This window comes from Theropithecus gelada, chromosome 11 (genome assembly GCF_003255815.1).
Source record: "Theropithecus gelada isolate Dixy chromosome 11, Tgel_1.0, whole genome shotgun sequence".
NCBI classification, from domain to species: domain Eukaryota; kingdom Metazoa; phylum Chordata; class Mammalia; order Primates; family Cercopithecidae; genus Theropithecus; species Theropithecus gelada.
In genome coordinates, this window is record NC_037679.1 from 10,535,300 (window position 1) to 10,558,804 (window position 23,505).

Sequence of the window (23,505 nt, forward strand, 5' to 3'; positions counted from 1 at the left end):
AGAGGTAGCAGCAAAGGGAAGACCCTGCCCACAGATGTGGTGAAATCCAACTTGGATCCTATAACTGCATTTCTTCTAAATCAGTGGTCCCCAACTTTTTTGGCACCAGGGACCAGTTTCATGGAAGACAATTTTCCACGAACCAGGGTGGGGGATGGTTTCGAGATGATTCAAGGGCATTGTATTTATTGTGTACATTGTAATATATAGTGAACTAATTTACAACTCACTATAATGTAGACTCAGTGGGAGCCCTGAGCTTGTTTTCCTACAACTAGACGGTCCTATCTGGAGGTGATGGGAGACAGTGACTGATCATCAGGCATAGGGACCCCTGCTCTGGAGGGCTTAATTACAAATAGACACAGTATGATAATGTATATCCAGTTTTATTTGCTTTTCTATCAATGGCTCAATAGTCTTTTAGAATGTTTTTTACTTGATGATCGCAAGTTCTGTTGCAGATCTAAGAACCATTTTGGGAAGGTCATTGGACTCAGGAAAATGTTCAGTTGGAGGCAATGGTCTGAAGGAAAGACAGTTATGTCCACAGTCAGTAACTTCTGCCTACCTCCTTTCTTATTTCCTCAGGGCTCCAAGTTAAGTATGGTTTTGTACTGGGTTTATGGGAAGTTGACAGGGTGTGGAGGACAGGGCGGCAGGAAGTCAGCCTCAACTGTGATAGGACAGCTCAGTGTTATAGGTACATACCCAGAACACAGTGGCAAAGACAGACCTTAAAATGGCCGTGAGCCAAGATTAATACACAAGGCTCCAGAATGTGTTTGAAGGGTGGAGGGCACAGTGAAATGTGTTGTGTGGCCTTTCTACCAGGTCAGTGTAGGCAGAGCCTCACCTAACTCTCAAGCATTATTTAAGGTGGTAAAACCTTTCAAAAATTAGAGTAGGCTTGGCGCTGTGGCTCATGCCTGTAATCCCAGCACTTTGGGTGGCAGGTGGATCACCTGAGGTCAGGAGTTCAAGATCAGCCTGACCTACATGGTGAAACCCGATCTCTACTAAAAATACAGAAAAAATTTAGCTGGGTGTGGTGGTACATGCCTATAATCCCAACTACTTGGGAGGCTGAGGCAAGAGAATCACTTGAACCCAGGAGGCAGAGACTGCAGTGAGCTGAGATCAAGCCACTGCACTCCAGCCTGGGTGACAGAGTGAGACTCCGTCTCAAAAAAAAGTTAGAGCAAATTATCCTAATGTCCTTAGAAAGACCTTGTGGGAGAGGAAGTCGGTGCCTCCTTCCCTTGCCTAGGAGTACGCAGGCCTTTCAGAACCTGTTTTTCCCTGGGCTTCAACTTACGAAGGCACTGATATGTGCCTGGTTCAGATTTGATGTTGCCGCTGTCTTACCCTAAGCAATAAATAATACAGTGAAGTCTGCTCTGTGCGTATGTGGAGGGGAGGGAATTCAGGATGGCAGCATTATTGAGGGAAAGTATGCTATGGAAGGAAGGGAAGGGAGTAAACACATGAATGTAGTAAGGAAGGTGACGGCTTGCCCAGTCCATCCAACTTTTGTTCCCCAACCCAGCCAGTGTGTGGGTCTCCAGGTGACCCCATTTCAACCCATCATTTGAGAGGACTCACTTTATTTATCCAGGAAATGTAAGCAGAGACCCGGGTGAAGACTGTAGGCTTCCTGGAGACGTTACAACCCTGCTTGGACACAAAGCTGGTCACTCCGTGGACAGAATACTTGCCATTCACCAAGCAATGGAGGGGACCCCCAGAATCACCCTGCAGGGAGGAGAAACAGAGTCCTAACACTCCAGATCTTTGGGCTTTTGCTTGCACTCCCCCCCGCCCCGTGTCTCTGGTTGTGAAATTCTGTACAGTTTTAAAGCTCCAATGCAAATCTCCACTTCCTTCATGTCCCCACAATCAAAATGAATCTCTTCTTCCTTTCTAAACAACCACAATACTTCTTCTCTTTTGCTGCACTTCTTTCATGTTCTGCCTTGTATTTTGGTTTCATAATTTGTTTCTGCCTCCCACACATGTCTATGAGCTTCCTGAGACAAAAACTCTTACCAAGATCTTTCCTCTCCACAATGCTAGCATAGAACTTTAAACATCTAAAGTTCAATTGCTTTTATTGGCTTAAATTGAACTTAGGGTGGCAAAAATAGGGCATTCTAATAATTTCTTTATCCCCAGCATTTACACCAATGGGTATAATTAGATCAAGTATTTAGACTTGGTAGTCAACACATGCTAAACTAAACTGGAATGAAGAGGAAAGTGATATATTGGGTTACGTGCTCAATTGGGAACCTGGGTTTATGGACTATGTTCTTGCCTCCCTCTTACTCAGCTTCCAGAATGCCAGATCCATAATGCCATATATAAAACGGGAAGATACTTCTCTGGAAAAACTGAACAGCCCGCCGGGCGCGGTGGCTCATGCCTGTAATCCCAGCACTTTGGGAGGCTGAGGCAGGTGGATCACGAGGTCAGGAGATTGAGACCATCCTGAATAACACGGTGAAACCCTGTCTCTACTAAAAATAAAAAATAAAAAAAATTAGCCAGGCGTGATGGTGGGCGCCTGTAGTCCCAGCTACTCAGGAAGCTGAGACAGAAGAATGGCATGAACCTGGGAGGTGGAGCTTGTAGTGAGCCAAGATCACACCACTGCACTCCAGGCTGGGCGACAGAGTGAGACTCTTGTCTCAAAAAACAAAACAAAACAAAACAAAACTGAACAGCCCAAGAGGAAAGACCTAAAGATACTGACATTGGAGGTCCTCCACTAAAGTGGCCCAGCCAGATTGCCTGACAGAGAATCCACTATTGATGAACCCTATCTAAGGCTCAGAGCTACCAATCAGCCCACCCATTCTGGATAAAAATACCACCCCCACTCTGAAAAAAGCAGATGGTTAAGGATCCCTAAACATCTAAAGAATGCCTCTAATATAAAAATAAAGATTGAAACAAAGAAACAAGGAGCTAAATAAAAAATGAAGGCAACCAAGACTATGTAGGGAGAAGAAAACAAGCAATAAAACCATGACTAATAGGCCAGGCACGATGGCTTACACCTGTAATCCCAGCACTTTGGGAGGCTGAGGCAGGCAGATCACCTGAGGTCAGGAGTTCAAGACCAGCCTGGCCAACATAGTGAAACCCCATCTCTACTAAAAATACAAAAATTGGCCAGGCATGGTGGCACATGTCTGTAATCCCAGCTACTCAGGAGGCTGAGGCAGGAGAATCACTTGAACCCAGGAGCTGGAGATTGCAATGAGCTGAGACTATATCACTGCACTCCAGCCTGGGCGACAGAGCAAGCCTCCATCTCACAAAAAACAAAACAAAACAAAACAAAAAGACACGACTAATATGCATCCATGATATAAGAATGGCATACTACCAAACAGAACATTCAGACAGCAAAAAGAGCCTTTGGAAATTATAACTTTGATAGATTTAGAAATGATAGACTAGAAGAGTTGGAATATAAGTAGAATAAACAAGATATAGAGAAAATAAGAGGACCAGCTTAGGAGGTAAACATGTGAATAACAGAAATTCTAGAAAGAGAAAAGAAAATAGAGTGGGAGGAAATCAACAAATAAACAACATTTTCTGGATCAAAGGTCTGGAGTTTCCAGGAAAACCCACCCATTAAGTGTCCCTCACAATGAATGCAAATAGATCCACATAGACCACTAGGTCAAGAGAAGATGATACAGGTCACTTAACAAATTAGTGGAGCGTGTGTGGGGTTGAATTAATGAAAAATTGACTATATTAAGCAAATAAAAATAATTATTAACAGGGAAAATTGAAAAGTTGTGCAGCGAGGACTGACCATGGTGGTTTAGGACTGTAATCCCAGCACTTTGGGAGACTGAGGCAGGAGGACTGCTTAAGCTAAAGCCAGGAGTTTGAGACAAGCCTGGGCTACAAAGTGAGACCCCCATCTCTATAAAAAATTTTTTTTAAATCAGCTGAGTGTGGTGGCATGTGCCTGTCTTCCTGGCTACTCAGGAGACTGAGGTGGGAGGATTTCTTGAGCCCAGAAATTCAAGGCTGCAGTGAGCTGTGATTGTGCTACTACTACACTCCAGCCTGGGAGACAGAGTAAGATCCTGTCTCAAAAAAAAAAAAAAAAAAGTTATGCAGCAAATGAAAAGTAAACCTGGCCGGGCGCGGTGGCTCAAGCCTGTAATCCCAGCACTTTGGGAGGCCGAGGCGGGTGGATCACAAGGTCAGGAGATCGAGACTATCCTGGCTAACATGGTGAAACCCCGTCTCTACTAAAAATACAAAAAACTAGCTGGGCGCGGTAGCGGACGCCTGTAGTCCCAGCTACTTGGGAGGCTGAGGCGGGAGAATGGCGTGAACCCGGAGGGCGGAGCTTGCAGTGAGCCGAGATCGCGCCACTGCACTCCAGCCTGGGAGACACAGTGAGACTCCGTCTCAAAAAAAAAAAAAAAAAAAAGAAAAGTAAACCTAGAATATATCACATGATTTTGTTGCAAATAGTATTTGGTATAATCATAGTAAATACCAAATGTTGATCTAACCAAAATATTTTGAGAGGTTGAGGTGGTGATCAGAAAATGTCATGCTTGGAGGGCAGGTATATGTATATAAAAAATAAAGAGAATCACATCTGCCATAATGTCTCAACTGAAAAATAGCAGTGTAAGTATATAATTTTAAAGATATAGATGTAGACACCAAAAGAATCAGCTGAAGAGTTGAAAGTGGCCTCCTGTGGGGTGGGAGAACTAGAGTAGCTATTCTTTTCTGTTATTGAGCTCCATAATCTTATTTGTCAACTTAAGCTACAATAAAAAGTAAAACTTGGGGCCAGGTGTGGTGGCTTACACCTGTAATCCCAGCATTTTGGAGGCCGAGGTGGGCGGATCACGTGAGGCCAGGAGTTTGAGACCAGCCTGGCCAACATAGCGAAACCCCAACTCTACTAAAAATACAAAAAGAATTAGCCAGGTATGGTGGCACATGCCTATCATCCCAGCTTCTGAGGAGGCTGAGGCACAAGAACCCAGGAGGAGGAGGTTGCAGTGGAGTACACCCCACTGTACTCCAGCCTGGGCGACAGAACAAGACTCTGTCTCAAAAACAAACAAAAGTAAAACTTAAAAAAAAAAAAAACTAGGGAAAGAGACCAAAATTTCAAATTGAGATAATTCTGTGTGTGTGTTTGTTTTGTTTTGAGACGGGAGTCTCGCTCTGTCACCCAGGCTGGAGTGCAGTAGTGCCATTTCGGCTCACTGCAACCACCACCTCCCGAGTTCAAGTGATTCTCCTGCCTCACCCTCCAGAGTAGCTGGGACTACAGATGTGCGACCCCATGCCCCGTTAATTTTTTTTTTTTTTTTTTGAGATGGAGTTTCACTCTTGTTGCCCAGGCTGGAGTGTAATAGCACAATCTCAGCTCACCACAACCTCCACCTGCCAGGTTCAAGCAATTCTCCTGCCTCAGCCTCCCAAGTAGCTGGGATTACAGGCATAAGCCACCACACCCGGCTAATTTTGTATTTTTAGTAGAGATGGGGTTTCCCCATGTTGGTCAGACTGGTCTTGAACTCCTGACCTCAGGTGATCCACCCACTGTGGCCTCCTAAAGTGCTGGGATTACAGACATGAGCCACTGAGCCTGACTTTTTTTTTTTTTTTTTTTTTTTTAAAAGACAGAGCCTCTGCCCAGGCTGGAGAGCAGTGGTATGATCATAGCTCACCGCAGTCTCAATCTCGGCTCAAACAATCCTCCCACTTCAGTATCCCAAGTAGCTGGGACCACAGTGTGCGCCACCTTGCCTGGCTAATTTTTTAAATTTTTGCAGAGGCAGGGTCTCCCTATGTTGCTGAGGCTAATCTCTAACTCCTGAGTTTAAGTGATCCTCCCACCTCAGCCTCCCAAAGTGCTGGGATTATAGGTATGAGCCACCGTGCCCAGCCAGGGGTAATTATTTTAAAGTGGAACTACCTGTACTCCACCCTAACTGCTATTTAGGAAAGGATGTTTTCTTTAGATTATTGTACTCAAAACAAAACAGTCTCTTCCACCTAAATTCTATTAGGGATTTGAGAGTATTTCAGGGGCTAGAGGAATGATAGATAAATGAATTGCATATAATACTATTGTCTTGTACTAATTGATCTGAAAAGAGACCAAGCCTCTGGAGAGCTGGAGGGTGGGGCTGAGGATTTTAGAGCAGAAGGAACAGTTGGAAGAGAACTCAGTGGGGATAGGCTGATTGAAATGGGAGATTCTAAGTGAATCCACTCTGAGGAGAAGGGTTGGAGACCCAGAACTCTGAAAGCCCAGAAGACACAGTATTTGAGAAACTCCAGTGGGGAGGGACCTGGGGACACAATTGCCTCCGAGAATTGTCAATTTGGAGTGGCAGCCAGAAGAAAAATACTCGTTTTTTAGAGCTCAGGGCTTATGGGAGAGCACAGCCATGTGTATTCACTCAGAAAGGTTAAACCTTAGGAGGTTATAGGTGAAGCTGGCTGATGAGGGCCTAGAAGAGGTTGCATTATGCATTAGTCTCTCTATTTTCCCCCTTATTCCCAGGTAGAGTCCCTGGGATACAGGACTTTTAAATGTTAATACCAGGAAAGTCTAGGGCAAACTAGGATGAATTGGCTAGTTTATTTCCATGGTTCTTTGCACTCATACACCCAAAAAACTTTTTAATCTTTTTTTTTTTTTTTTTTGAGACGGAGTCTTGCTTTGTCACCCAGGCTGGAGTGCAGTGGCGCGATCTCGGATGACTGTAAGCTCCGCCTCCCGGGTTCACACCATTCTCCTTCCTCAGCCTCTCTAGTAGCTGGGACTACAGGCACCCGCCACCACGCCTGGCTAATTTTTTGTATTTTTAGCAGAGACAGGGTTTTTACCATGTTAGCCAGGATGGTCTCGATCTCCTGACCTCGTGATCTGCCCACCTCGGCCTCCCAAAGCACTGGGATTACAGGCATCAGCCACCGTGCCTGGCCTAACCCTTTCATTTTATAGTTTCAGCCAGCCTGTCAGCCTCCTGCCAGCCTCCTGCCAGCTTCGTGCCAGCTTCTGTCTCTCCTCCATCTAGTTTGGACCTTGCAGTTGATCTGTAATCCTGTCCTTTTACCCCAATCATACAGGAAACTGTCTTTGAGTAAAACAGAGTGAATCATATACCCATGTGGTCATAGTCTGGTCTCCAAACAACCAATCAGCAACATCTTGGAAGACAATCCTCCCATTCACATTAACTATTCCAGACCCATACAACCCTGTCCCCTTCATTTTCAGCAGTCAAATTGACTCCTCCTAGTTCATGAGTAACTACAAGCAATAATGTAGAACACCTGCCAATGTTCGGCTACCAAATCCTGCAAACTTTTCCATGTCTGTGTGCACATCTGGTATCCCTCTTCCTGTTCAGAGCCAGCTCCATCTGTGCTCTTAGTTCCATATCTTTCTTCTCCTGTGGGATCTTGTGCCATCCATTATTATTATTACCTCTCTCTGACTCTACAGGATTCTTTCCTTTCTGCCTATTTATGCACTCAGTTTTCTTTTCTCTTTTTTTTTTTTTTTGAGACGGAGTCTCACTCTGTCGCCCAGGCTGGAATGCAGTGGCGCGATCTTGGCTCACTGCAAGCTCTGCCTCCTAGGTTCAAGCAATTCTCCTGCCTCAGCCTCCTGAGTAGCTGGGATTACAGGCACGTGCCACCATGCCTGGCTAATTTTTTGTGTTTTTAGTAGAGACAGGGTTTCACCATGCTGGCCAGGCTGGTCTCGAACTCCTGACCTCGTGATCTGCCTGCCACGGCCTCCCAAAGCACTGGGATTACAGGTGTGAGCCACTGCGCCCGGCCAATTTTTTTCTTTTAGAAGATCCATTCCCTCCATGACTTGCTGTCCTTAAAGCTACCAGACATTTTTGTTCTTCCTTTTTTTTGTCCTCTTTTGAGACAGGGTCTCACTCTGTTGCTCAGACTGGAGTGCAGTGGTGCAATCATAGCTCACTGCAGCCTCGAACTCCTCGGCTCAAGTGATCTTTCCACCTCAGCCTTCCAAGTAGCTGGGGCTACAGGTGCACTCCACCACATCCAGCTAATTTTTTTTTTTTTTGAGACAGAGTCTTGCTCTGTCGCCCAGGCTGGAGTGCAGTGGCACAATCTCTGCTCACTGCAAGCTCCACCTCCAGGGTTCATGACATTCTCCTGCCTCAGCCTCCCCAGCAGCTGGGACTACAGGCGTCTGCCACCATGCCCGGCTAATTTTTTGTATTTTCAGTAGAGACGGGGTTTCACCGTGTTAGCCAGGATGGTCTCGATCTCCTGACTTCATGATTCGCCCATCTCGGCCTCTCAAAGTGCTGGGATTACAGGCATGAGCCACCGCACCTGGCCTAATTTTAAAAATTTTATAGAGGTGAAGTCTCCCTATGTTTCCCAGGCTGGTCTCTAACTCCTGGGCTGAAGTGATCCTCCTACCTCAGTCTGCCAAAATCTTGGGATTATAGGCATGAGCCACTACACCCGGCCAGTTATATTTCTTATTGCCTCTTTATTCCTTACCCTTCAGACAAGCTTCTGCCCTCACCACTCCACTGAAACTGCTCTTGCCAAGGTTACAATTGCCAGAGTGGCCACTTTCAGCTCTTATCTACTGTGGCTTCTGGGTGAATTGTATATTATGTGATATCTGTAAGTACTTCCTGAGATTTCATAATACCCTTATTACCAGATTTTTATCTTACATCTACTTCTCCTTTGTTAGATCCTAGTGGTTTCTTTGTCCTCCACCTATCCCTGAAACACTCAAGTATTTATGTGCTGACAGTTCATTCCCAACCCACTGCTCTTTTCTCATTCAATAGTTTTTCCCTGGGATGGGATCTGATTTGTTCTCAGTGGGTATCTCTAGACCAGCTCTTCCCCGAGGCCCCACTCTTTCTATCTAATTTCTTGGCCAGGCGTGGTGGCTCATGCCTGTAATCCCAGCACTTTGGGAGGCTGAGGTCAGGAGTTCAAGACTTAGCCTGGCCAACATAGGGAAATCCCATCTCTGCTAAAAATACAAAAATGAGCCAGGCGTGGTGGCACATGCCTGTAATCCCAGCTACTCAGGAGCCTGAGGTAGTAGACTCACTTGAGCCCATGAGACAGAGGTGGCAATGAGCTGAGATAGTGCTACTGCACTCCAGCCTGAGGGTGAGAGAGGGAGACTCAAAAACAAACAAACAAATAAATAAAAAAAGACAACAAATTTCTTACCAGTTGCTATACCTGAATCTCAGGTATAGCTCTCAGACAAAGCTTGTCCGGAACCAGATTCATCATCTTCTCTCTCAAACTCTGTAAATCTTGTCTCAGGGCAACAATGCCCTCCCCCAAATCACTTAAACCAGATGCTTGACTGTTGTTCGAGATCCTACTCCTTCCCTCCTCCGGTTCCTGTCACCGCTGCCTTAATTCAGGCCCTCAAACTTCTTGCCTAGATCATTGCAATAGCCCTCTAGGCAATCTCCCTGCCTTTCTTGCCTTCTTCAAAAACACGCCTAAAGAACACTTCTAAAAGGTGAATCTGGTTGTACTAGTCTCCTGTTCAGAAGTCTTCGATGGCTTCCCAATGCCCAAGAGATAAGATTCATGTCCCCAAGCCTGGCATTTGAAGCCCTGAGTTGTACGGCTCTTGCTTGCCTCTCTAGTCTTGCCTCTTGACATTTCCTAGTATGGTGGTAGCTTCTATTCTAGCCCAGGGGTCAGCAAACCTCTTCTGTTAAGGGCCAAATAGTACATATTTCAGGCTTTGCAGGCCATACAGTCTTGGTTACAACTACTTTGTGTTGTAGTACAAAAGCAGCCATAGGCTGGGCATGGTGCCTCATGCCTGTAATCCCCGTATTCTAGGAGGCCAAGGCAGGAGGATTGCTTGAGGCCAGGAGTTCAAGACCAGCCTGGGCATCATAGTGAGACCTTGTCACTACCAAAAACAAAACAAAATTAGCTGGGTGTGATGGCATGTGCATGTGATCCTAGCTGCTTGGGAGGCTGAGGTGGGAAGATCATTAGAGCCCAGGAAGTTGAGGCTGCAGTGAGCCAAGATGGCACCACTGTACTCCAGCCTGAGTGATGGAGCAAGACCTTGTCTCTTCAAAAAAACAAAAAAAAAGCAATCATAAACAGTTGTAAATGAGCAACTGTGACTGTGTTCCAATGAAATGTTATTTATGGGCACTGAAATTTTATATATTTTTCATGTGTCATGACATATTATTATTCTGATTTTTTTTCCTTACCATTAATAAATTAATAATCCCAGTCTGGGCAACATGATGAAACCCTGTCTCTACAAAAAATACAAAAAATTAGCTGGGTGTGGTGGTGTGTGCCTGTAGTCCCAGCTACTAGGGAGGCTGAGGTGGGAAAATCACCTGAGCCCAGGAGGCAGAGGTTGCAGTGAACCATGATGGTACAACTGCACTCCAGCCTGGGCAACAGAGTGAGATCCTGTCTCAAAACAAACAAACAAACAAACAAAAATATATATATACACAGAGAGAGAGAAAGAGAGAGAGAGAGAGCCAGGCGCGGTAGCTCACACCTGTAATCCCAGCACTTTGGGGGCAGAGGCAGGTGGATCACGAGGTCAGGAGTCCGAGACCAGCCAGTTTGAGACCAGCCTGGCCAACATGGTGAAATCCTGTCTCTACTAAAAATACAAAAATTAGCTGGACGTGGTGGTGCGTGCCTGTAATCCCAGCTACTCAGGAGGCTGAGGCAGGAGAATTGCTTGAACCCGGGAGGCAGAGGTTTCAGTGAGCTGAGATTGCGCCACTGTACTCCAGCCTGGGTGACAGAGTGAGACTCCATCTCAGGAAAAAAAAAAAAACATATATATACACACACACACACACACACACACACATATATATATATAAAAATAGAAATGTAATAACCGTTCTAAGCTCATGGGCCATACAAAGAAAGCAATGAGCTAGATTTGGCTTGTGGACCTCCAGCCTCTGCTCTACTGTAGCCTTAGGGAATGCCCCATAATTCTCTATGTACTCTAGGTTGTTTCTTGGCCCCCTGCCTTTATTCATGCTGTTCCCTCCCTCTGAATGTCTTTTCTCCTTTTTGCCTGGCCTATTCCTGTTTACCCCTCAGGACCAGCTACAGATTCTACTTTCTTGGGGAATGCAGGTCTTTTCTAGCCCCAGTAGGTAGAGGTAAGTACCTACCCTTGGGGTTCCCTATCACCCATGCACATCCTGATTATTAACACTTAACCACACTGTATTACAATGTTCTATTGTGTGTCTGTGCCTCTAGTTCCTTTACTTGACACTGTTTGATCCATCTTTGTATCCTCAGCAGTTAGCACAATGCCTGGCCTATAGTAGATACATAATGAACAGTTGTTAAACTGCACTAAGAAATCTAGGGTGGGGCATGGTGGCTCATGCCTGTATTCCCAGCACTTTGGGAGGCCGAGGTGAGAGGATCACTTGAGCCCTGGAGTCTGAGACCAGCCTGGGCCACAAAGCAAGACCCCATCTCTATCTTAAAATAATAATAATGATAAAACTTAAAAAGAGAAATCTGTAAGATGGTTTGTGGCTGATTGATCTTGTCAAAATAGAGGAAGGTTATATTTGTTATATATAAGCTATTATAAAATTATTTTGTGCACTTTCCCCTATCAAACTCACCTGTACATACCACCAGAAATATCACTGGGGTAAAGGGACGGTGGTGGAGGAACTGCAAGAGAAGTTGGACTGATGGGTGAGGGGAGGCAGGGTACTGCTTATACACCATCACAACCACCTCTCCAGGCTTGCTCCATCACTTCCGTTAAAAAATCTAGGTAACTCGGGAGGCTGAGGCAGGAGAATGGCGCGAACCCGGGAGGCGGAGCTTGCAGTGAGCCGAGATGGTGCCACTGCACTCCAGCCTGGGCGACAAAGTGAAGACTCCGTCTCAAAAAAAAAAAAAAAAAAAAAAAAAAAATCTAGGTAACAAATTCAGCTGGGCGTGGTGGCTCACGCCTGTAATCCCAGCACTTTGGGAGGCCAAGGCGGGCGGATCACTTGAGTCAGGAGTTCGAGATCAGCCTAACCAACATGGAGAAACCCTGTCTCTACTGAAAATAGAAAAAATTAGCTGGGTGTGGTGGCACACGCCTGTAATCCCAGCTACTTGGGAGGCTGAGGCAGGAGAATTGCTTGAACCCGGGAGGCGGAGGTTGCTGTGAGCTGAGATCGTCCCATTGCACTCCAGCCTGGGCAACAAGAGTGAAACTCCATCTCAAAAAAAAAAAAATCTAAGTAACAAATTCTAAGAACACACACATATACCAACAACAACATACAAATGTTGGGCCACGTACAAACTTTGAAGTGAGGGCATTGAGCGAGATACAATTTTAAGGTTCCTTTCAACTTTGAGTTTCTGTGTGTATAGAGTTACCAGCACAGAATCATTCTCACTTAGATGCCAGAGTAGAAAATTGAGTCTGTGTCGGACTAAGAGTAAGTGTGGAATACGGAGGTGAGGAAGAGGGGTAGAGGGATAGGCAGAGAGTGGTGGGATCTGGGGTGGGACTTCTGACACCCCCTGCAAGTGTTCACCTGGCATCCGGAGTGAACTCCATCTCCACCAGCACACACCATGGTGTTCTTCACAGTGGAGCCCCAGTAGGAGGAGCTGGAGCAGATGGCGTAGTCCACAGAGGGCAGATAAGCCTGCTGCAGGGTCTGGGCCAGCTGCCCATTGGCTGAACAGGACACATAGCAATGGCGGTCAGCTCCAAATGTTGTCCAGTGGAAAAACCTTCCACCCTTGCCACACCTTCCCAAACTCTCGTGAAAGCTGAACTCAGGGCAAACTCCTTCTCTCTGCCTGTTGCGTGTGGTGGATCCTTCTGTCTTCTCTCTTTATATGGCTGCACAGGACCCTTCCCTCAGGGAGGCAGCCTTGCTTACTCTACCTAGGCTCCAAGTCACCAACCCTACTCCTGCTCTTTCCACTCGTGGATAACTTAGTTGCACCATGGAATGGCCTTATTTGTGGATGATTTATCTGTCTGTTCCGTTTCCTCCTGCAAGCTCCATGGAGCAGAACTGGGATTGTGCATGCTTGTTTCCATTTCTTTTTTGAGATGGAGTTTGACTCTTGTTGCCCAGGCTGGAGTGCAATGGAGCAATCTTGGCTCACACAACCTCTGCCTCCCAGATTCAGGCAATTCTCCTGCCTCAGCCTGCCGAGTAGCTGGGATTACAGGCATCTACCACCATGCCTGGCTAATTGTGAAATTTTAGTAGAGTTGGGGTTTCTCCATGTTGGTCAGGCTTAAGTGATCCTCCTTCCTCAGCCTCCTGAGTACCTGGGACTACAGACTCACGCTCAGCTAAGGATCCTTAATTTCTTTGGACCTTGGTTTCCTCATGTATAAAATGAAGGGCTGGCTGGATGCAGTGGCACATGCCTGTAATCCCAGCACTTTGGGAGGCTGAGGTGGGAGGATTTCTTAAGCTCAGGAGTTTGAGGCCAGCCTAGGCAATATAGTGAGATCCCATCTCTACAAGAAAATTTAAAAATTAGCTAAGTGTGGTGGTACATGCCTATAGTCTCAGCTACTCAGGAGGCTGAGGTGGGAGGATCACTTGAGCCTAGGAAGTAGAGGTTGCAGCTGAGGTGGGAGGATCACTTGAGCCTAGGAAGTAGAGGTTGCAGCCTGGGTGACAGAGCGAAACCCTGTCCCTAAATTAATTAATTAATTAATTTTTTTTTTTTGAGACGGAGTCTCGCTTAGTTGCCCAGGCTGGAGTGCAGTGGTGCGATCTCGGCTCACTGCAAGCTCCACCTCCCGGGTTCACGCCATTCTCCTGCCTCAGCCTCCCAAGTAGCTGGGACTACAGGCGCCCGCCACCACGCCCAGCTAATTTTTTGCATTTTTAGTAGAGACAGCGTTTCACCGTGTTAGCCAGGATGGTCTCGATCTCCTGACCTCGTGATCTGCCCGCCTCAGCCTCCCAAAGTGCTGGGATTACAGGCGTGAGCCACCGCGCCTGGCCATAAATTAATTTTTAAAATGAGGGGCTGGTAACAAAAAAAATTATCTGTGGTAAAGTCTTTTTTTGTTCTAAGAGTCCATGAATCTGTGAAGTATTTCACAGCCCATTCTTAGCTTGATATAATGCATCAGTTATTGTATCTATGGTTCCTTTAGCTCCTGGTCTCTGGCCATAAGCACCTAGGACCACAGAAAAAGGTGCCTTAGAAGCTCAGCTACGTAATCAAGATCCCCGTGGTGGATTGTGCCAATGTAGGCAACTTACTCTTGGTCCTGCCCCAGCCTGTGATGTAGCAGGGACTGTTGTTAGCCAGGATGGCTCCCTCCTGGGGCAGAACACCCAGCTGGACATAGCTGTTGAGGGTAACGCTCTGGGCCAGGCGCAGCAGGGCGATGTCATAGCTGCAGGAGAAAAGGAGACTGCTCACTCATGGGATCAGCTCTTCCCTGAGGTCAGCATATATACTGGCCCTCTTTCAGCATTTGTATCCTTGTGCAATTGGAAAGTGACGATTTTGAAGAAGTACGGGGCTCACTTGCTAAGCCTCAAACTAGAGCAATTACAGTTTAACAGGTAAACATTCTATGTTTAACAGCAGCATCTGCTGGTGGGACATTGGTATTGCAGCCTAGCGCTGACCTTTGCAAGGCGGGGAAGTTGAGAATGGGGGAATCCCAAAGTGTTGGGATTATAGGCATGAGCCATCGTGCCTGGCCCAGAACGTAAATTCTCAAAGTCCTCCTGGATGAATGAGCCAGCTCATTGCTCCCTCTAGGACATGGTGCCCTCTCTCAGGCTCAGCTGGGCTCCTTAACTAAAGGCCAGGCCAGGAGTCATTGTCCAGGCTTCAGGCCATGCAGTCCCTCTAGCTCTCTGAAAGAACAGGTGAAGGCAGCCAGTTGTTGGCTAGTCAGGCCTCATTGCCCAGCCCAGGGCCAGCTTGGACTTGCTCCTACCCGGCAGCCACGTTATTGCTGTTCCAGTTTGGATGCACCACAATCTTCTGTACACTCACGTACTGCTCGGTGCCATCGTTCTGGCTCAGGTTATGGTCTCCAACCACCACGCGGAAAGTCTTCGGGCTGGCGTGAGAGAAGGAAGTCTTGAGTCATCCAGGGGACTCAAACCTTCTCTTTCTCCCACTTAGAGAAAAGTTGGAAAACCATCCTTTTATTATTATTATTATTAAAGAAAATTTCTTTTTTTTTTTTTTAAGAGATGGGGTTTTGCTGTGTTGCCCAGGCTGGCTTCAATCTCCCAGGCTCAAGTGATCCTCCCACCGCAGCTTCCCTAGTAGCTGGGACTACAGGTGTGAGCCACTGTGCCCAGGTTTTGTTTCTTATCTTAGGACAGGAACCCATCTCACCTGGTCCAGGTAGAGGAGGGATATAAGACTCTCCAAAATGAGAAAGTAACAAGCTCTTTCATTCCCTAATTGACTAACTTGTGGAAGTGAAAAAAAACTACCATCACTTTCATTTTCTGAGTTTAACATCATAGGCTGAATATCTTGTAACCTGGGAGAGGTGTAGTGCACATAAATGAAATAGTGGCTCTCAGGCACCAATATTTTGAAGGAAGCATAGACTTCTAGGCTGGTCATTTTTAAAGTGTGGTTCCTGGGCCAGTAGCATGAACATCACCTGGAAACTTGTTAGAAATGCAAATTATCAGGCCTCACCCTGGACCTACCAAATCAGAAACTCTGCTGGGTGGGGCCCAGCAATGTGTGCCTTCCAGGTGATTCTGACACATGCTGAAGTATGAAAACCATTGCCCAAGACAAATAGGAAAAAATAGTCACCAGTCAGACGTTGACTAAGCACTTACATATTTACTCAATCCTCACAACATTTCTACAGAGTAAATGTTCTTAGCCCATTTTAGAGATAGGAGAATGGGAGCATAGTTGCCCAAGGCTACATAGCTAGAATTTAGTGGAGCAAGATTTGAATTTGAGCTTCCCTGGCTCCAAAATTTGTACTTTCACCGTACTACCTCCCTGCAGGCCCTGAACAGGAAAGGGGCCACTGCCCAGGCCCTGAAGTGCTGTCCGGAGAGGGCAGAGTTATGTTATCCTTCAGAAGGGTCAGCCCCTTCCCCTTCCAGGGGCCCAGGAAAGCTCGTCTTTGTTTTTCTTACGAATCCACACAGTGAGCAGCTGTCATCACCCAGTTCTGTCTGATGAGGGTCCCTCCGCAGGTGTGATACCAGGAACCTCCAGACAGGTACTGGAGGGAAATCTAGATGGGGAGGAAAGAAAGAAGGGATAGGTTGGTGTTTCTCAAAAGGTTTTGCCCCAGGTCGGACGCAGTGGCTTATGCCAGTAATCCCAGCACTTTGGAAGGCTTTGGCGGGAGGATCAGTTGAGCCTAGGAGCTGGAGACCAGCCTGGGCAACATAGTGAGATCTCACCTCTACATCAAAAATAATTAAATATAAAAGACTTTGCCTTAAACTACATGTCACCTCCTTAAACTCCTGCTGTCCTTCAAAACATTCTCTTTCTGGGCTAGGGATGGCAAATAGGTTTCATCTGACCTGCCAATTACTACTAATTGGTTGGTAGTGGCCACCTGGAGTGTGGCATTGATAAGGGGTGTGTAGATGCTTCTGGGGTCAGCAGGAAGGGATGCTCCATCATTTGGTGATGTTTGCTGTGTACATGAATGAGGAGTAAAGGCACACAGTGTATTTGGCATTATCTCTCTAGGTTGTTGCAATGGACCTAGAACCCATTGCAACTCCTTTTTTGGAACTCCTTCTACCTCTGTTCTCCCTTAAAGAGGAACTATAGGCCGGGCACCATGGCTTACGCCTGTAATCCCAGCACTTTGGGAGGCCAAGGTGGGTGGATCACGAGGACAGGAGATCGAGGCCATCCTGGCCAACATGGTGAAACCCCATCTCTACTAAAAATGCAAAAATTCGTCGGGCATGGTGGCACGCGCCTGTAGTCCCAGCTACTTGGGAGGCTGAGGCAGGAGAGTCGCTTGAACCCAGGAGGTGGAGGTTGCAGTGAGCCAATATCGCACCACTGCACTCCAGCCGGGTGACAGAGCGAGACCCCATCTGCCCCCCTGCTCCCCCCACCAAAAAAAAAAAAAAAGGAACTATAGCCAAAGATTTGCTCCATCACCTAAGCCCCACAGGCTTAGGTCTCCAGAGCTCTACCTTCAGTGTTTTCAAGACATCTCCTGAATCCCCACTTCAGGGACTACTTAGAAATACCAATGGGAGGCCAGGCGCGGTGGCTCACGCCTGTAATCCCAGCACTTTGGGAGGCTGAGGCGGGTGGATCACGTGAGGTCAGGAGTTTGAGACCAGCTGGCCAACATGGTGAAACCCCGTCTCTACTAAAAATACAAAAATTAGCTGGGCATGGTGACAGGCGCCTGTAATCCCAGCTACTCAGGAGGCTGATGCAGGAGAATTGCTTGAACCCAGAAGGCAGAGGTTGCAGTGAACTGAGATCATGCCATTGCACTCTAGCCTGGGCAATGAGAGCAAAACTCCATCTCAAAGAAAAACAAAAGAAAGAAATACCAATGGGATGTTCATTTTTATCAGTTCATATCTCTTCCTCTAGCACCCCATATTATGTAATAGCTCTACTCCTGAAAACTGGGGCTCAGACTTTTATAAGCTGAAACTCTGGTTGCTGTGATATCCTCTCTAAGTGTGGATCTTCGCCACTTAATTTGCCAGGTTTACATGTTTAGATTGCTTAAATCAGGGCCCAGCTGCCCTGTTAGGAAAGTGGAAACTCTAAATAGCCAACTAAGTCGCATGCTGTACGTGTGTGTGTGTGCACGCGTGCAAGCATTGTGACACACACAGTGTGGCAGTGTGGAGTGGTGTGCATGTGAGTTTCAAGGTATGTGGAGTCCAAGGTGTGTGTCTGGCACCCAGTCTTTCTTGCGTGGCACAAGTGCTGTCGCTGGGAATACAAATGTATCTTGTGTTTGGGTGTGTGCCTTGAAGAGGGAGTGTGGTTCGTGTATAAATACCCTCCTCCAAGCCCTTTTGCATTTAGAAAACCACCTAAGCCTGATCCCATCCATCTTTAAAATCTAGAACCTAGACAGTTGGAGAGCTGCTTGTTGATAGGGACATGCACAAACACACACACCTTATGTCATGCGCTGCGCTCTTATTTGGGTGGAAGTCTGGGGCTGGGAAGGAACACCCACCTGAGAGGGCCATGAATTCCTCCTGGCCTCAGTCCCTCCCACTACGCGGGCGTTGGTTTCCGGAAAGTCCTGGGTGCTGTGTCCTTTGTGGGGCAGAAGAAAAGTGAGTGATGACTAAGCGTGGGGTCAGCCAGGGGTAGGGGTGGGGGGTGGCGGTTGTGTTTTGAGGAATGTTGGCCTTGTCTGCAAATTCACAGCTCCTCTCTAATAAATGAGGGGCCCAGCTGTGAGTTCTCTGAGTCCCTTTTGAAAGCAGGGGTGCCTGGGTGCCTTCTGTTTCCCCCGGGTGTTCCCAGAACTCTGGCATGGTATGAAGGACCTCTCTTAAACCACCAGACTAGGCCCCAGAGGCTCCTTGTGGTCTCCTCCTTGCTCAAGATCACCCTTTGGCCTGAAGAGACCCCCCCATTCTTTGACCCCCCCCAGCCCCCTAATGCTTTGGCAGGATTCTCCAGGGTGCAGGGCCTGCAGTGCACACCCCAGCCAGGTACCTGCTGAGAAAGTCCTCCTGTCAATGGGGGTGGTGGGGAAGCCCAGGGACCCACCCCACTACCAGAAGGGGCTTCTCTCTGCTTTGTGGCCCAGGGACCTGCCACCCAGAGGGGCCTGAATAGCCAGTGGCCCTGATCTTTTCTATCTTGGCCTCCAGGAGAGTAAAGGACACTCTGCAGGCAGAGCGTCCCACCTGTCCTGGGACAGGGTGCTGGCCTGGACTTAGGGAAGATTTGCTGACCCTCCTGCCCAAGTCCCCCTCCCTGTAGACCTCAGGCCACATGATCCACTTACCATAAAGGACCAGGGTTGTGAACACCAGGAAGCGCAGCATATTGCCGATGGACTAGACCACTGCCCTCTTGCTTGGACCAAGCCCTCTTTATACTCCTCTTAGCAGCAGCTTTGCTGACCGTCTTCTTGCCAACTGGCAGGGCTGAGGGTGCAAGGCAGGGAAAATCACAGGTGACATGGAAATACAAATGAAAGTATTTCAAGTAAACTAATGTATCTGTTATTCAAAGACAGAACAAGGCCAGAGCTGAAATAATCATCTGCTTTTAATTGAAAAGCAGCCAACAAACTCTTTTTCAGAAATAAGATGGAGAACCAGGGCTCGTTTTTCCCTAAGGGAGCACCCCTCATCATCCATCACTCCCTCATTGTCCTCAGTGGCACCGTGATTGCAGAGACTTGCCCCGTGCACTAGCAGCTGGAGGCCGGGGGATAGTGGAGGAGGGGGCAGTGGTTAGAAAGGGCGAGGAAGACACAGCAACTCTCTCTGCCCAAAGAGGGAGATGGCACATGCCCCCAGGATGCAGGCATAGGTGTAAATGCAGACACAAAAGCCAAGTAGATGCAGTGGAGAGAATTCTGGGGGAGGAAAGTACTGAGAAACAGGCTTGGGCCCTTTCAGATGGAGAGCCAAGAAGGGGCTCCCAGAGGAGAATGTGGGGCAGGGTAGAGGAAGGGATCCTCAGGATGTGAAGACAGTCTGAGGGCTATGAGGGTAGATGGAGGGTGAAGAGCAGAGGGAGAACGAGGGGAGGAGCCGAGGTTCCTGCAAGAGATGAAAGGCTTTGTCACAGTTTGTAAAAGAAAGAAAAAGGAGTTGCAGCCGGGCGCAGTGGCTCACACCTGTAATCCCAGCACTTTGGGAGGCTGAGACAGGCAGATCACAAGGTCAAGAGATCGAGACCATCTTGGCCAACATGGTGAAACCCCATCTCTACTAAAAATACAAAAATTGGCCGGGCGCAGTGGCTCACGCCTGTAATCCCAGCACTTTGGGAGGCCAAGGTGGGCGGATCATGAGGTCAGGAGATCGAGACCACCCTGGCTAACACGGTGAAACCCTGCCTGTACTAAAAAATTGCAAAAAATTAGCCGGGTGTGGTGGTGGGCGCCTGTAGTCCCAGCACTTTGGGAGGCCGAGGTGGGTGGATCACGAGGTCAGGAGATCGAGACTACCCTGGCTAACACGGTGAAACCCCGCCTGCACTAAAAAATTACAAACAATTAGCGGGGTATGGTGGTGGGCACCTGTAGTCCCAGCTACTCGAGAGACGGAGGCAGGAGGATGGCGTGAGCCTGGGAGGCAGAGCTTGCGGTGAGCTGAGATCATGCCACTGCACTCCAGCATGGGCGACAGAGCGAGACACCGTCTCAAAAAAAAAAAAAAAAAAAAAATCAGAAAAAAACAAATAAAAATACAAAAATTAGCTGGGCATGGTAGCGCACTTCTGTACTCCCAGCTGCTCAGAAGGCTGAGGCAGGAGAATCACTTGAACCCGGGAGGCGGAGGTTGCTGCACTCCAGCCTGGAGACAGAGCAAGACTCTGTCTCAAAAAAAAAATAAAATAAAAATAAATAAATAAATAAAAAGAGAGAGAAAGGAGTTGCAATGTGCCTTGAGGTGGGCAGAGGACCCTTGGGTTGGCCACAAAATGATCAGAGCCACTGCAGGCTCCAGAGCAGAGGACTGGTAGCTGGGTGCAGCAGTCATGGTAGCAATGCACAGGGTTTGGAATTAGGCAGGGAGAAGCCAGAAAGCTAGACAGAAGCAGGACCATCACCTGCCCACCCAGGGCTTTTGTTGCCTGAACACTCCAGAATCCAAGTTTCATGGCTGCAGGGGTGGGAGAGGCCTGGGTTGAAGGAATCTGCACAGTCACCTTTTCAGGGTCTTGAGCTGTTCAGGGTGGTTGCACTTTGTTGCTCAGATAACCTGAAGAGCTTGCTCTCCAGCCTGCCCTTCAGCGTCTGGCACAAAGTGAACCTCAGGGAAGAGGGGTGAGCTGTGCTAGGGAACCCAAGGCCTCTTTTGTCATTCTCCCCCCACTTCCCTGCTTCCTCTGGCTTCTAGACCCAGGATGAGGAGTCCAAGAGGAGGCTTGAGGGCCTCCTGAAGGTTACCTCTTGACATCACAGCAGGACCGGATCACCTGAGGTCAGGAGTTCCAGACCAGCCTGGCCAACATGGCGAAATCCCGTCTCTACTAAAAATACAAAAATTAGCCGGGCGTGGTGGTGTAATCCCTGTACTTGGGAGCTGTAATCCCAGCTCCTTGGGAAGAAGCTGAGGCAGGGAGAATTGCTTGAACCCTGAAGGTGGAGGTTGGAGTGAGCCAAGATTGTGCCACTGCACTCCAGCCTGGGTGACAGAACAAGACTCCATCTCAAAAAAAAAGAAAAAGAAAAAAAAAATTATTACTCTTAGGGTTAGGCCTAGACAATGGCTTAAATTTTTTCTTTTTTTTAAGACAGGGTCTCATTCTGTTGCCCATGCTAGAGTACAGTGGCATAATCTCAACTCACTGCAACCTCTGCCTTCTGGGCTCAAGCGATCCTCCCATCTCAGCCCCTCGAGTAGCTGGGACTACAGGTGCCAGCCACCATGCCCGGCTAATATTTGTATTTTTTGTAGAGACGAGGTTTCACCATGTTGCCCAGGCTAGTCTCTAACTCCTGAGCTCGAGTGATTCACCCACCTCAGCCTCCCAAAGTACTGGGATTACAGGCATGAGCCATCCGCCTGGCCAGACAATGACTTAAATTTTGACGCATTGCATTTCTTCTGACGTTGCATACCGATTCTAGGAATGAATTCTTTTGAGATAAACTCTGGTCAGGCATGGTGGCTCATGTTTGTAATCTTAGCACTTTGGAAAGCCAAGGCGGGAGGACTGCTTGAGGCCAGAAGTTTGATACCAGTCTGGGCAACATAATGAGAACTTGTCTCTACAAAACATGAAAAAAACATGGTGGCACATGCCTGTAGTCCCATTACTTGGGAGGCTGAGGCGGGAGGATCCCTTGAGCATGGGAGATCGAGGCTGCAGTGAGCCATGATTGTGTCACTGCACTCCAGCCTGGGTGACAGAACAAGACCCAGTCTCAAAACGAAACAGGCACAAAAATAAATGTTCAAGGTTGTGGGTTATAGTATAGTTTGTCACAAAGCTTGTTGCAAAATTGGAAAAAAACTAAGTATTTATCAGTAGAGGAAGACTGAATAAAGACTGAAAAAAAGGTTTAACCCTGCTATGGAATACTATGCAGCTTTACCATTTTTTTGAGACAGAGTCTCTGTCGCCCAGGCTGGTGTGCAATGGCACAATCACAACTTACTGCAGCCCTGACCTTCTGGGCTCCAGCGATCCTCCCACCTGAGCCTCCCAAGTAGCAAATTTCACCTTTTTACACCTGACTTTTCTAGATCACTTGACTTTACTCCACAGTATTACTTTTTTTTTTTTTTTTTTAATACAGAGTCTCTCTCTGTTGCGCAGGCTGAAGTGCAATGGCGCAATCTCAGCTCACTGCAACCTCCACCTCCCTGGTTCAAGCGATTCTCCTGCCTCAACCTCGTGAGTAGTTGGAATTATAGGTGCCCACCACCACGCCCAGCTAATTTTTGTATTTTTAGTAAAGATGGGGTTTTGCTATGTTGGCTAGGCTGGCATAGTATTACTTTGGTAATTAAAAATAAGAATAAATTCTGGGACATCTAGCTATTTGTGGCAATGGCCCCAATACTCCTCATGTGGGAAGCAGATCCCCAGAGAGGCCTAGCTCTTTAATGCTAGAGTGAGAGACTCCTAGAGCCAGGAGATAGTAACACAGGGCTAGCAGCAGGGTTTTAACAGGTAGGGGCCTTAGGTTAGCTGAGAATGGTCAGAGGGGTGGGTTTTAAGGAAGAATACGGGTGTTGTTATGGCCAGGCCAGGCTTGACTAAGGAAAATGCCATGAAGAAGCTAGTTTCTTGTTTGTTTGAGACAGAGTCTCACTTGGTCACCCAGGCTAGAATGCAATCTCGGCTCACTGCAACCTCTGCCTCCCTGGCTCAAGTGATTCTTGTGCCTCAGCCTCCCAAGTAGCTGGGATTACAGGTGCATGCCACCACGTTTGGCTAACTTTTGTATTTTTAGTGGAGGCTGGGTTTCGCCATGGTGGCCAGGCTGGTCTTGAACTCCTTGACCTCAAGTGATCTGCCCGCCTCAGCTTCTCAAAGTGCTGGGATTACAGTTGTGAGCCATTGGTGCCTGGCTGAAACTAGTTTCTTGAGCCTTCCCAACACTTCTCCCTCTTCTCCACCACCTCCCTTCCCTAGTCCTCCCCTCATCCCTGAACCCAGACCTACTCTCTGGGCACAGCCTGTGTCTCCCTCCTGCTGCATCTCCCACTCCCTGGGAGTAACTCTTGGCTGACTGCGCCTGGGAAGTGCTATGCTATTTGGGGG

The 23,505-nt window shown here is 47.6% G+C and overlaps 1 protein-coding gene across 1 annotated transcript; it reads right to left on the reverse strand.

Moving 5' to 3' along the window:
• Positions 1–508: 508 nt before the first annotated feature.
• On the reverse strand, positions 509–19,097 carry CELA1 (chymotrypsin like elastase family member 1). Its single transcript, XM_025401572.1, has 8 exons — positions 19,058–19,097; positions 18,272–18,354; positions 16,221–16,321; positions 15,035–15,160; positions 14,343–14,479; positions 12,633–12,778; positions 1,606–1,755; positions 509–526 (listed from the first exon to the last, which is right to left on the reverse strand). The coding sequence occupies exons 1-8, from the start codon at positions 19,095–19,097 to the stop codon at positions 509–511; spliced, it is 801 nt and encodes a 266-aa protein (XP_025257357.1).
• Between the last annotated feature and the right edge of the window lie 4,408 nt (positions 19,098–23,505).

What these genes read in the sequence shown, in the direction of transcription:
- CELA1 (XM_025401572.1), bottom strand. Translation starts at nt 19,097, where the DNA reads ATGCTGCGCTTCCTGGTGTTCACAACCCTGGTCCTTTATG. An exon ending in GGAATTCATGGCCCTCTCAG is followed by an intron (nt 16,322 to 18,271) that starts GTGGGTGTTCCT and finishes CTCCCCATCTAG; the next exon opens with ATTTCCCTCCAGTACCTGTC. An exon ending in GAGTTCACTCCGGATGCCAG is followed by an intron (nt 1,756 to 12,632) that starts GTGAACACTTGC and finishes TCCTCCCTGCAG; the next exon opens with GGTGATTCTGGGGGTCCCCT.